Consider the following 13,094-nt stretch of genomic DNA (forward strand, 5'->3'; position numbering starts at 1 on the left):
TCTGAGGCTTTACAAAGAAAAATAAAAAATTGTCAATACAGTATTTCTAATGTACAATTTATGCAAGGGATGGGGATTATTTTGTCAAAGTATATAAGAAATCCAAAGCTGCACTTAAAAGCACACTGAAAAACATAGTTACTGGTACTAAAAATAATATTGAATCCTGCTAAATTGGGGCATTAATCATAGCATCTTGATTCCTATGTTCCTTCTCATACATGTGTTAATAGAAAATTACATTTTCCCTGAGTAAGCCCTAAAAATTAGCCACTATGAAACATTCTTCATTACTAACAAGACAGTCACTCTTTTAAAGTTTACTCCATTTCCAAATACTTCTCAAAGAATACAAGTCTTTCCAAGTCACATGCTTTAATGGGTTATAACAGGCTCTGTCAAGTGATAATGGTGGCATCTTCAGAAGCTATGAAGAGATTTATGCCTTTGCCAAATGAGCTCACAACTTTAAGGAAACTTTCTTAATCATGTGCCAAAACTGACATCTATAGTTCATCTTATTAAGAACCATCATTTATTAAGTGCTTCTATTAACCAGGTACTGCATTAGGATTACCTTTAGGTCTCATTCAATCTTACAGCAACTCTACAAGGTAGGTGTTATCATCCCATTTTATGGATATAAGAACTGAGGCTCAAGGAGGTTAAGCAACCTGCCCAAGGTCACTCAACTTGTAAATGGTGAAAAGATCAGGGCTTCCAGCTCAGGTCTGACACATGACAAAGCCTGTGCTCTTTTCCTCTAAAACTACAAGGTCAGGCCCAGCCCTGGGATATAAACCTCCTTGATCCTGACCTCATTCATTAGAAGTTGTTTTATCTTTAGGGATTCCATAATTGGAAGTACACAGGTTTATAAAGGCTGTTGGTATAAAATGTAAGCAAATACATTTCCCAGAGTGAACAAAGGAATAGTTTTTTAAACGGTCATAGGAAAAGAAGTTAGATTTCACATGGTAAATTATAAACCAGAATAATATGTAAAAATAGGTATGAATTTCCATCAGGACTGAACCATACGAAACTGCTATATGTGAAGGTTAAAACAGCCAAAAAGGTGCAACCTCAGACAATTCATCCTAATAATAGAAGTGCAGATCTAGGCTCTAAGGGGCATGCTCCAGTCCATTCACAGTGCACCAGCAGAGCACAAACTTGGTGATTGTGTGTGGCTCCCATGGGTACTATACCTGAGCAGAAGCTGTTGCTGCTAATGGTCCTCGCTGAGCGCCCAGAGCTGCTGGGGTTGAACTCTCTGCTCTCTTCCTCAGAGAAGGGAGACTCAGAGGCTGGGGACACTTTGTGCTGTTGCTGGGGCAGATGGGGCCGAAGAATCAAACGGGGAATTCGGCTTCTGGAAATCTCCTTCTCATGATGCTGCACTCTCTGCTCCTTCTTAAAATCGGACATTAAAAAGAAAACAATAGGAAACTTGTTTCCCCCTCTTTCCTGTTTGTTCCTTCTGGGTTCAGTTTCTAAGAAATCACATTTCTGAATACTGTATCTTTACAAAGTACCTCTTATCTCAGTTGCTTCAGTGAACACCAAAACTCTGCCACTGAACTAATCCTTCAAATCTTCTGAAGACCACACACTTGGGCATGGGTGTGTGTGCACACACACACGTGTGTGCATGCACAGGCACACACCTCCACTCATTAGCAGGAAAGCCATTCCCTCCTCCCATGCGATTCCTAACTCACCTTCCCTCTCTGGCTTCTTCTATCACATTCAAGCTTTTGCTTCTCTCAAAGGCTCTTTATTACTCACAGCACACTCCAGCTTATTACTTGATTTCCTCTAGACTTCCATTTTGCTTTCCCTGACTTGTTCTTTCCTGTCTCCTCACAAAGTAGCCCCCTATACCTGGAACAATTCTTTCTTGATGGATCATTCAGGCTTATCTTTCAAATCCCTCCTCTTCCGGCCAGGATCTTAATTATTCATTAATATCCTGGTACACAAGGCTTGTTGCCAACAGAAAAGCAAACAAAAATCCAATACCCAGTAAGATGGCTCCACCTTTTACATCCTGGTTAGCTTTTGTTTTCCTTGCAGAACACCCATGAGAAGAGAGTTTTCTCTCTCTCTTCTTAAAAATACAGCATTAAATACAGAACCATGCCTTGGTTTTAAAAATGCAAAAAAAGTAATATTTTGGCAGGGTGTTCCAATTTTTCAAGTGCTTTCCCAACTATTACCTCATTTGATCTTTACAACCCAGGCCATAGAGAGGACACTAATTTAAATCCCTATTTACAGATGAGGAAACTGAGGCTAAAAGAGCTAAAGATCTTTAGCCAACAAGGCATATCATCTAAAAGCAGAACAAGCTTTAAGTCCAGTGTTTTTCGGGGTCACCACCGCCCTGCCTTATTAAAATGGATTCCTAGGAGGAGCTCTTTGCAAAAAACTGACTGCTTCCTCCAACCTCTGCAATCGAAAAAGGCCTTTGGATTAGTAACAAACACTATTTGGAAACATGACCTCCTGCCCGTTTCCACCGGCTTACCAGGAAGGGTCGCTGCCAAAGTAAACATCTCTGGGAGGTCTGCACAGTGCAGGAATTGAAGGGAAAGCCTCAGCCGCGGGAACTCCTGAGGTCGCTGAGGCATCTACCCCATCCAGGGCGAAAGCCGCACCCAGCCTCTGGATTTGCTCTGCACATCAGTCACCCAGCAGGTATCACACGTCAGCCACTCTCGGGCACACTGCAGACCCTGAACCAATGCTGGGTCGCTGACATGCTGGGGATCTTATTTCTCAGTCACCAGTACACCAAATCCTTTTTATTCACATCACTAACCGGGCATCATTTGAGAGCCAGATCCCAAATCCCCATTTTCAGGAGATGGATTAACCCTCCAAAGTCAATCTTTTAATCCTCGTGTCACCCCCTCAAATCTTTTCCTCCGGTACCATCTCTCCACCTCCTGGGTCTCATCGTCACCTGAACAAATGTCCTCTGCCTTCCCATCGTCCCCACCACCTCCTCGTCCCCGTTCCCTGCGACTCTGTACGCCACCCCTCCAGCTCTCACCTGACCCGCTCGGCGGGGGCCCCGCGGAGCGCGCGGACACTGCCCCCCGCGCCCCCACGACGTGCCTTACTTACCTTGGTCTCTCGAAGGGGTCCCATCGCTCCGCTGCCCGCCGGGTCCCCGCGCCGCCGCCGCCGCCGCCGTCCAGGAGGAGGCACCTGCGGGCACGGGAGCGAGGACACTGCGCTGAGCCGGCGCGGGGTGCAGGCGGCGGGTGCTGCGGGGCCGACGCGCCGCCGCCGCGGCCGCCGCTCGCTCGGCTCCGAGGGCGCGCCCGGCCGCCCCGCCCCGGCCGGACACGTGGTGCCGCCGCCTCTGCCCGCGGCCGCTCCCGGGGCGCCGCCGCCTCCTCCCCGCCACCCCCGTCACCTGCCGGACCCCGGGCGGCTCGTCGGGTCCGCCCGCCCGACCTCGCCGCCGGGACTTGCCCCTAGTACCGCGCGCCCCTCCCGCTCTGCCGAGCCCGACGCGAGGCGGGCAGGCCGGGGCTCCGAACATCTCCAGCCTGGAGGTGCCCGACCCCCTCGCTTTGGCACCTTAGGGTCCGGTTTGAAGGGGGTGCACGTCTGAGAGAAAAACGGAGAAAAACTGCGATATCACGAAGAGCCAAAATGGAGAAAGTTTTTTCCCTCGCGGCCCCTCCCTGCCCTCTTGGTTTTTAGTCAACATAAGGCTCCCCACAATTACCTCGGCAGAGAGAGATGGGGCGGGTCCCCCTGCACCCGGACCCCAGCCAAGCCAATGCTGCAGGACTGACACAGCAGCTCGTGCAGGGATCTCAAAGGCCGAGATTCTCCTTGGGGGATTTACATCAGAAAGTGCAGGGAAAAAAACGACGGGGCCGGTTCCCAAGGGCTTGGAGAGCCAGGCTGTTTAAAGGCGAGGGCAGCCTTTTTTTCTCCATCTCTGCCTTGAAGCGGTGGCCGGGGATGCGCCCCGGGGCACACTGCTATGGGAAGGGCACTACACCTGAACTCAGAAACCCAGCGCACTACTACTCTCTTCCAGCCGATGCCTTTACCTTAAAGTTCTTGACCTCTCTGAACCTCAAGTTTACCCTCGTTTAATTGAGGGATAACAATAGTATCTACCTCGAAGGTAGCTGTGAAGATTAGATGAGGAAAATAAAAACAGTTGTACCCAAAACAGTTGACTGAACAGAACTTTCCAAAGGGCACTTGAGTCACGTTCAGGTCACCCATTCAGTATTTGCTGAGGCCTCTCACATGACAGAAAAAGCATTTGTGAGACATACAAATTTGCTCAAAAAGCTTAAAATCTGTCCAACTGAGGACTTAAAATAGACATCATCAGCTGGGTCATGGGCCTTACTTATTACAATTACTACAGTTAATCTTACGCAAGTCAACATATATAATAACAGATGTCCTTTACTCAGAATTGGAGGATATTCTAAGTAGTAATGTGGACAGGACACAGTCTGATCCTTACACACAGTGTTGTACATGGGAGGACTATAATCCTTGAAAATTATATTTGAACCACCACCATCCCCATCTGTCTGCCCTGCAGACAACATTTTTCCGAGTCCTCAAATCTCAAATCTAGGAATGCACGGTATGAGTCCAAAGAGAGCCTGAAATCAGAGCATTAGAGAAATCAATTTGCCTTTTTCCTATATTCCTAAAGAAATTTTATCGCATACATCTTCATGACTTTTCAATCTACTTAGATTTCTTAAGCAGTGAGCCTGGTAGTCTTAGGGTTCTTTATTTGGAAAGAGGGGGTGATTAATTCATATTTTCTATACCCAGATTGTCTTGGATAAGGACTTCAGAAAAGTGATGATTCCTACAGTCTATTATTTCCAAAATTATATGCCCAAGGACATGTAGTATGATATAGAAATGCACTGTTAAGGCCAAAATGTGCTTCTGAATTCACTACTGAGAATTGAGAATTGAGTCTGGGGGCCTCATAGTAGAAACACTCCCCACTGAGCTGTACAAATCAGAACCTCAGAGTCATTCTTGACTTTTTCTTCTCCCTCATAAAGCCCCCACATAGCAGAAACCACCAAGTCATCTCCAAGATACTCTAGTAATAATATCTTGAATCTGATTTCTTCTGTCTACCGTTCCACTCTATTATCTGCATTTAGAGTCTAAACCACAAACATCCCAGATGATTACAGTAGTGGTCTAACAGAAGTTGTCTTGTTCCCAATCGTGCCTCTTGTTCCTTTCTTGCCAGTTTTTAAATTTTTCCACAAGGCCTTTCTGAATGGCCAAATCAAGCCATGTTTCTTCATTAAAACTCATTAACCACTTCTCAGGTGTCCTCTAATATTCAAACCCTTGAATGTGGCACAGAGGCCTTTCATGATCTGGCCTTCTTTACCTCTCTGATCTCATTTGTTACCATTCCTCATCCACCATCCTCCCTCCTTACCTGCTCCTCCTCTCTGTCCCCCCTTCCCAACCTCTGCTCCACCTACAAATGGATAACCCTCAAACTGTAGAACTTTCCGTTCTCTGGAGGTGTCATGTTTTATTTTTCCTCGAAACTGTTCACATGCTGGTCCCTCCGTCTAAAGCATTTCTTGCATTTGACTCCCCTTAACCCCCTTCAACTCCTAAAGATACATTAAGTTTCATTTTAGAAACAGCTTCTTCCAGAAAACCTCTCCTGACCCTCCAAGGTCAGTCCTTACATATTTCCAGGACACCTGTTTTAAATTCATCCCAGGAGAGCTGTTAAGATCTTGTATAAGAATTCCCTATTTATTTGTCTGTCTTCGCCAGGGATCACAGGCAGTACCTAGTACAGGTCCTGTCATACAGAAGGCACTCAATATACAACAGTCAAATGAATGGTGATAAATGAGTGAGTTCTATAAGCCCATAAGAAGTCCATCAGTACAGGGTAAAGAAAATAGGCAACTTCTGTTTTGCAAATGACTCAGATAAAGCTGCTTCCAATATGTCTTTGTATTTGATGATGGGGTGTGTGCCTAAAAAACCCAACATGTGTTCAGTGAAAGCTTTTACTGCAGAAGTGCAGGCAGTGAGAGGCTGTGCAGTAGCCCCGCTGTCACCATAGCAACCCTGCCGAGGGAAAGGCTGATGATTTAGTGTTCTAACGTCTCTTAGCTCTGTACTTTTGGAACCCAAGCCTGTTTTTCTGCTGTTCTAAAAGGCAAGTTTTACAAATGATAATATCTATGCTGCCTTTAATTTCATTCAAGTGTTTCTCATGTCATTAACAGAAATGTCTTATAACGTTTGGATTATACCACCAAAGAGATATAATCTATTATAGCATATTATATTCATCTTTCATCTGCTTTAAAATGTTCTCATGCATCATTTTCCATTTCTACTTACTTATTTTGTAGTCTCGTTTTGTAATTTTGTGGTTTCTCCTTTAGAGATGAGTGTAATGCTAGGTTTTAGAAAATATCAGCTGCTTTAGAAGACTAGAACCCATCTAGATTATAAATAATATCCATGCCCAGGCCTGGGAAGGAACTGGAAAGATAGGGTGTTATAGTTTGGGGAGAAAAGAAGAATGTGCAGGTAATTATGCCCCCCAAATCTAGGATATATTATTTACTTCTTTGTTTATGTGAAATTTATAGTTATCAAATGAATAATCTCTTTCATTTATACAAAACTTTATATTTTCAGAGCTCTATTTTTAGAACCTCACTTGAACCTCACAAAAATCCTATGAGGTGCATGTGGCCAATTCCTAAAATTAAAGAAGTGAAAAAGGACAGGTTTTTATTGATAGGAACCCCCCAGCCTGCAAACTTAAGAGAAAAGACAATATATATAAATGCATTGCAAAGAGAAAACATCTCCACCATACAACCGAGACCTACTGCAGTACCCCCCCACCTCTGCTCTCCCTCACAGCTCACCTGCGTGTGTATGCTGAGGGCTTCTCCGGACTCAGTCAAGGCTGACAAAGCACCATCTCCTAATCCTATCAGCTGTGTGAGCTAGCGCTGCCTTCTGTCTCAGTGACCCGATGTTGGGTGATCTGCACAGCAACAAGGAGCAGCTGACGTGCTTTACAACACGTCATGAGGAGAAGAAACTGCATTCTGGGGCATCCTGGGATTTTTTTGTGGTGGGGTGGAGACCCATATTTTTCTCACCAGGGAGAGAGCAGTCCATTTCCCCTTAGAAGTGTGTGTGAGTGATCAATCCTCCTCTTAGATTATGTGTGCTAATGTTACTTTATGGTTAAGGGATTTTGCTGTTGTAAAACTGTAATGAGTAGAATTCTACAAGATCTCTCCCTGAGGAGGGGGGCCAGAGAGTACCTGGGTCAGAGAGGGGAGTGGGTAGCCTGAAGTAGGGCCAGCTAGAACAGCCAATGGGTTCAGAGTGTGTCACTTATTTCTGCTCTGCAGAGCCCTCAGTCAGAGGCATCTCACAGATGAAGAACGGGAATTAAGGAAAAGTCCAGCTGAAGAGGCAGAGAGGTTGAGGGTTGGGGGCTTTGAAGGATGGTACAGATACCATCTTCCACTTGTCTGATGGGGGAGCAAACATGAGGTAATCCTCCCCAAATGCCATCTGCTGTTTGTGGCCTTTTGCCCATTTTTAAGAATAGGGACAGATACCAGCCAAAGACATAGGGATGGTGATTGTATTGAACAAATTGGGGACACGTGGTTGGACAAGTATGTGTATAGTTATCGGGGCAGTAGATTCAAACAACTAAAACTAAGATGCTCTGGAAAGTGTGAGTGTCAAGGTTGTCACCCAAATAGGAGAAACTGAGTCTTGACATTTACCTAATGAAAAGCTTCAAATGACTGGACAAGACAGCAAGATGTGTGGGTCTTACAGATTTACAGAAAGGGCAAAGAAAGTTATCTGTAAGGTAGACATAGGAAGGCCTAAATCCAGAGGCTGAATTCTGGGTGGAGAGAAAATCACCTTCACTCTTAGGAGACCAAGAGACCAGAAAGTATGAGAAGCACAGGCTGTTGAAAACTGCCTGAGCCCAGGGCGGGGAAGCAGTGACCTGGAGAGAAGATGAGGCTGAGAGTCTTTTCACACATGGAATGGGCAGAGCAGGTACCCCAGGCTGGAGGCTCTGAAGGATTCATGCAGCATCCACACCAGTCTAGGTTTAGAAAAGAAATGTATGATCTAAGTTCCTAGAAAGCAGATCTGTGGCTAGATTTGAGTTACATTAAGATAAAAGAAACTGTTTTCCATTATATCGTTTATTTCCATGATCTTTCCATTTAGCTTTCTAGTAAATGTTCTTCTCCTTCTCCTTCTTCTTTTTTGAAATTTTGCCTTTATTTCTGCTAAAAGATGAGGGAGTGGGGAAGGATTTTGAGATTGTCTACTCAAGGGGCCAGAGCAGTATAGCAAAATGGAGCAGAGCACCCCTAGAGGCCAACTCCTGTGATGGTAGCTGCAGGAGTCCAGGGGAAATCTTGAAGCACCAAGCAAGCCGGTTATACTTTTGAGAGCCCTCCTAGGACACTGCTGTGAACACCTTTCCCTCATCACCTGAAATCCTGTGGCCTAATGAGTAAATTTAGCCCCTGTTATGTAGTTGTAGCCACTTTCCTGCAGAAAAATAAATCCAGAATTTGGGAAACTAGCCAATGTTGTTTCATCTGCCTGTGTGTCCTCTTTAGCTATTTCTAGAATACTGTTTAATCAAAGGGGAAAATAAGTACTTTTTCTTTAAAGATAGCTTTAATGTTTTCTTTTTAAAGATATAAAAACCACATCATCAAAATTTGGGAAAAGAAAAATATTACTCACCATCTCATTGCCCTAACATCAGTTATCCATATTCCTTCTGTTAGCATTTTTGTGTATTTGCCTTCAGGCTTATCTATTGTGAATCAAAAACAGGACTGTTGAAATGAGAATAAAATTCTCACTTGGGGCCTCTTGAGGCCATCGCATCTGGCTATTTCTGGATGGCTGTGGTAAGCTCCCATGCCCATTGTTTTCCCAGAAGTTATTCCCCTCTGTTTTCCTATGATTGGGCACTAATACAGGATATTAGGCTCTTGGTCCTCCTTACCACTGTTGACAAACAGCTGGGGCTGCAGCCAGACACTCAGAAGCTCAAGGGTATCTTCCCAGGTTCCTGGCCCTGGTGGTTGCTGGACCAGCCAAATGTTTCATGAAGAGCTGCCAGCAATATGATGGAGAATTAGCAAATTCAAGGCTTGAGAATGACCTCAACTCAGAGGGTGGTAGAGAAACATCTGTGTCCCTTTCAAATAGAAGGCCAGCTAGTGGCCTGCCATGATATGATGCTGATTCAAGGGATAACAGGAGAGTGAAATGAGTTTCCTGAAGTCTGCAAAGACATCTGTATTGAAAAGAAAGCAGTTTAATAAAGGACATGGATTCTCCTGTCCCACAGGCCCTTCTTTGCCTCTTTCTGACTGGGTAGCCTTAGATTACCTTAACCCCTCTAGGACTCAGCATATGATAAGTGCATATTAATTTAAAAAAGGAAGGAAGGAAGGAAGGAAGGAAGGAAGGAAGGAAGGAAGGAAGGAAGGAAGGAAAGAAGGAAGGAAAGGAGGGAGGGAGGAAGGGAGGAAGGGATGGAGGGAGGGAAGGACAGAAAGAAGAACATTTTGTACAAGTTAATGTCTTTGGGGAAATTAACTTCTCTGATCCTCATTTTCTCACCTATAAAATGGACTTAATAACAGTAATTACTTCATAGTGCTATTGTAAGGATTAGATAAGAATAACTGCAAAGCCTATCATTTATGTTGGGCACATGGTAGAGCTTAATAGATACCCTCTCTCCCTCAGGATCAACCACCATTTCTATCTCCTGCTTGCTTTTTTCATATTCTCCTTATCCTGAAGATTTTTATTTTAACTTTTATTAAAGGGAAGCACTAAGGTTTTCCCCAAGTGCTTGCTTCAGGAGCACATACACTAAAGTTTCTCCTCAGGTGACTTATGAGATAGAAAGAAAATTAATTTTTCATGGGAAAAGATGCTGACAGGACTTTTCTTCCCAAAATAAGATTAAAAAGGTGGAAGGCATGATAAATGACCTGATACCTATCATCCAACAATCCATCCATCCAACAATCCATCCATCCATCCATCCATCCATCCATCCATCCATCCATCCATCTGTGTTTATTCCATTCCTATTCTGAGCCACACACTGGCTCAGATACTGTTTCCAGAGTATTCAAAGATGAACAGCTTCCTGTCCTCAAGTATCTCACAGCCCAATAGAGAAGATATGGGCATGGCCATAAGCTGCTACACTACTCACTGTGTTAGCATCTTGATAGATCAATATCCTGAGGGCTTGCCAGTATCCCCATTAGTCTGGGGTCTGAGGCTTCCAGGGGTGTTTTAAAACGAATTTCAAAGGACGGATAGGTCCTATTATAACTTTGGCCCATGTAGAGTTCCTTTCTCTCTCTCCTGTCCTCTTCTGTTTTCTCTTTTCCCCTTCCTTCCCCTTCCTAGCCCTTCACTCCCTCATTCCCACCTCCCCCTTCCCCCCCCACTCTTCTTTTTACTTGGAGAGACCCGCTACTCTACATACTGGCCTATGATGGACTGATACAGAGAGAAGCTTTAGGTTTCCCCTTGAATCTTTACTGTTTGACTGTAATCTTCTGGAAGAAAAGGGTTTGTTTCAGAGTTTTGATTACCTAATACAGCATCAAGCACATATCTGGTGCTTCAATCAATATTTTAATTAGCAATATTATTTAAAATTTCAAGAACACCGTGTTATACTGCCACCTATTGGTTCATTAGTGAATTGTTTCCTGACAGGTAAAGTCTTTCCTTTTGGTTTGCTACCAAGTCTTCATAACAAACCTTAACAGTGGCCTTATTCAAACTTCCATCACTTACAGAAAATTTCTAAAGTTTAAGGCTACACATAACTGAATACGTGGGCATTATAATGAGTATGTACTTTGTGGTCTGACATACAAATAGTTCCAAATGCTTTTCTTCTCTTTATCTGCTGAGCCACTGTAGACAAGCAAGGGAAGTCATATTTGTAAGTCATATTCAGATATTCCCTACCCTTTATATTTCCAGATCTATTTCTTAAATTATTAGACTCCATCTATTAGCAGTTTTAGGTTTACAGAAAAATTAAGCAGGAAGTACAGAGTTTCCATTTACTGTTTCAAAGATCAAAAATAGATCTCAGAATTTTGGACACAATCCATTCCTTTTTTTTTTTTTAAATCTTTGGACACAATCCATTCCTAATTAAACTCTACATCTGAAGAGGGTGCAAGCAAGTGACTATCAAATGGATCTACATCCCTCACCTCTTCCATACCCCCTACCTGCTTGGTTTGCCTCCAAGATCTTCTAACTTCATGGTGGACTCAAGGCCAAGACTTCTGGATCTTTCTTGAATACTCTTTTAAAAAATTTTTTTTTCAATGTTTATTTTTGAGAGACAGAGACAGAGTGTGAGTGGGGGTGGGGCAGAGAGAGAGGGAAACACAGAATCGGAAGCAGGTTCCAGGCTCCAGGCTGTCAGCACAGAGCCAGATGCGTGGCTTGAACTCAACAGAACCATGAGATCATGACCTGAGCCAAAGTCGGATGTGTAACCGACTGAGCCACCCAGGCACCCCTTTGATACTCTTAACAGCACTACCTCTCCTCTGACCTGAAGCTGAGCACAGGGTAGGCGGTAAGCCCCACATGCCTGCAGATGGATGACACAGCCAGACTTGCTCTCCAGCTGCAGGGGGACTTCAGTGCTGCCTGGCAATCATTTTAAGGCCCTTCATCAGCATGCTCTCCTATTTTCCACAGGGTCTATCTGAAACCCCCCCACTTTAAATCTACTGGCCTACCAACTCCACCTTCATGCTATTCAGATGCCCTTATCTCCTGACTAACAAAATAAAAGCTATTAAGAGAGCTGTCTCAATCTCTTGCCTCCAAACCTACAAATTCACTTGCTTCCACCCCAACCTCTCCATTTCTGGTCCTTCAGAATGGAAGTTATCCCTCTTCTGTACAAGGGTAATTCTTTTACTTGGGCTTTGAGTCCCACTTTTTCCACATCTTAAAGTTATCCCATCAGTTAGTCCTTCTAAGACTCCAGGTTTCTATTTCTTTATCTATAAAATGGGGCAACCATGGTACCTACCTCATAGGGTTACTATGAACATCAGAAGAGTTAATACATGTGTAGAACTTGGAAGAGTGTCTAGGGTACATCAAGCACTCAATGGCTGTTCACTGTGATTATTAGCTATTATTATTTTTGATAACTTTAACTTACTTTTTCTATCAGAGAGTTCACATCATCATTTAAACATGATGAGTCCTTTCGCAACTAAATAACTTTCTTAAACTCTTATATCTCTCTAGTACTACCCAGTAGCTTCTCCCCATTCATCATCAAACCCCTGAAAGAGTCTATGTTCTCATGTCTCACATTCTCCTTGCCCTTTCACTCTACTCATGGATGTACCACCACTCTGTCAAGAGCTCATGCCCAAAGTAAAAAATTACCTCCATTTGGTTTAATCTAATGGCTAGTTTTTATCTTAATCTTGACCTCTCAACAGGCTTTAGGATAAACACTCCCACACTTTTGAAAACTGCTTTCCTTCTGTAACTCAGCCCTCTTGTTTTTTCCCCACTTTTCTGTATCCTTTCTGGCCATTCCTTAAATGTTGATGTTCCTCAGTTACTAGCTCTGACCCTCTCATATTTTCATCCTACCTTCCCTCCCTAAGTAATATCTTTCCTTTTAATTGCTTCAATTATTACTTATAGGCAGATATTCCATAAATTCTACAAATTCACATCTCTATTGCATGACTATCCCATTAGCCATCTGGGTATCTTGAGTTTTGTATGCTATAGAGTCCACAAACTCACTATATTCCAAACTGAATCTATCATATTTCCTCTAAAAACTAATCTTCCTTCTGTGTTCTCTATATTAATAAATGCTATTATCCTGCAGACCCAGGAAGCTGGGTGGTACTCTGAGCTCTTCTCTCTCCTTCTCCTTTACAACTAATTGGAACTGAAGTCAT

General features: G+C 43.6%; 1 protein-coding gene across 3 annotated transcripts in view; it reads right to left on the reverse strand.

Annotated features, from left to right (window-relative positions):
- The window catches only part of SYBU (syntabulin), a 113,643-nt gene that overhangs the window by 71,564 nt on the left and 28,985 nt on the right, over window positions 1-13,094 (reverse strand). The window contains exons 1-3 of one of the 3 annotated variants that reach the window (XM_043601615.1): window positions 6,948-7,087; window positions 3,136-3,219; window positions 1,212-1,416 (exon numbers count right to left, since the gene is read on the reverse strand). In XM_043601615.1, coding sequence (XP_043457550.1) covers window positions 1,212-1,416; window positions 3,136-3,159 — 229 coding nt within the window. In that variant the 5' untranslated portion in view covers window positions 3,160-3,219; window positions 6,948-7,087. Of the gene's footprint in view, window positions 1-1,211; window positions 1,417-2,533; window positions 2,665-3,135; window positions 3,220-6,947; window positions 7,088-13,094 lie in introns of those variants that run through there. The other 2 variants (XM_043601618.1, XM_043601616.1) reach the window with 2 other exon arrangements.

This window comes from Prionailurus bengalensis, chromosome F2 (assembly GCF_016509475.1).
Source record: "Prionailurus bengalensis isolate Pbe53 chromosome F2, Fcat_Pben_1.1_paternal_pri, whole genome shotgun sequence".
NCBI classification, from domain to species: Eukaryota; Metazoa; Chordata; class Mammalia; order Carnivora; family Felidae; genus Prionailurus; species Prionailurus bengalensis.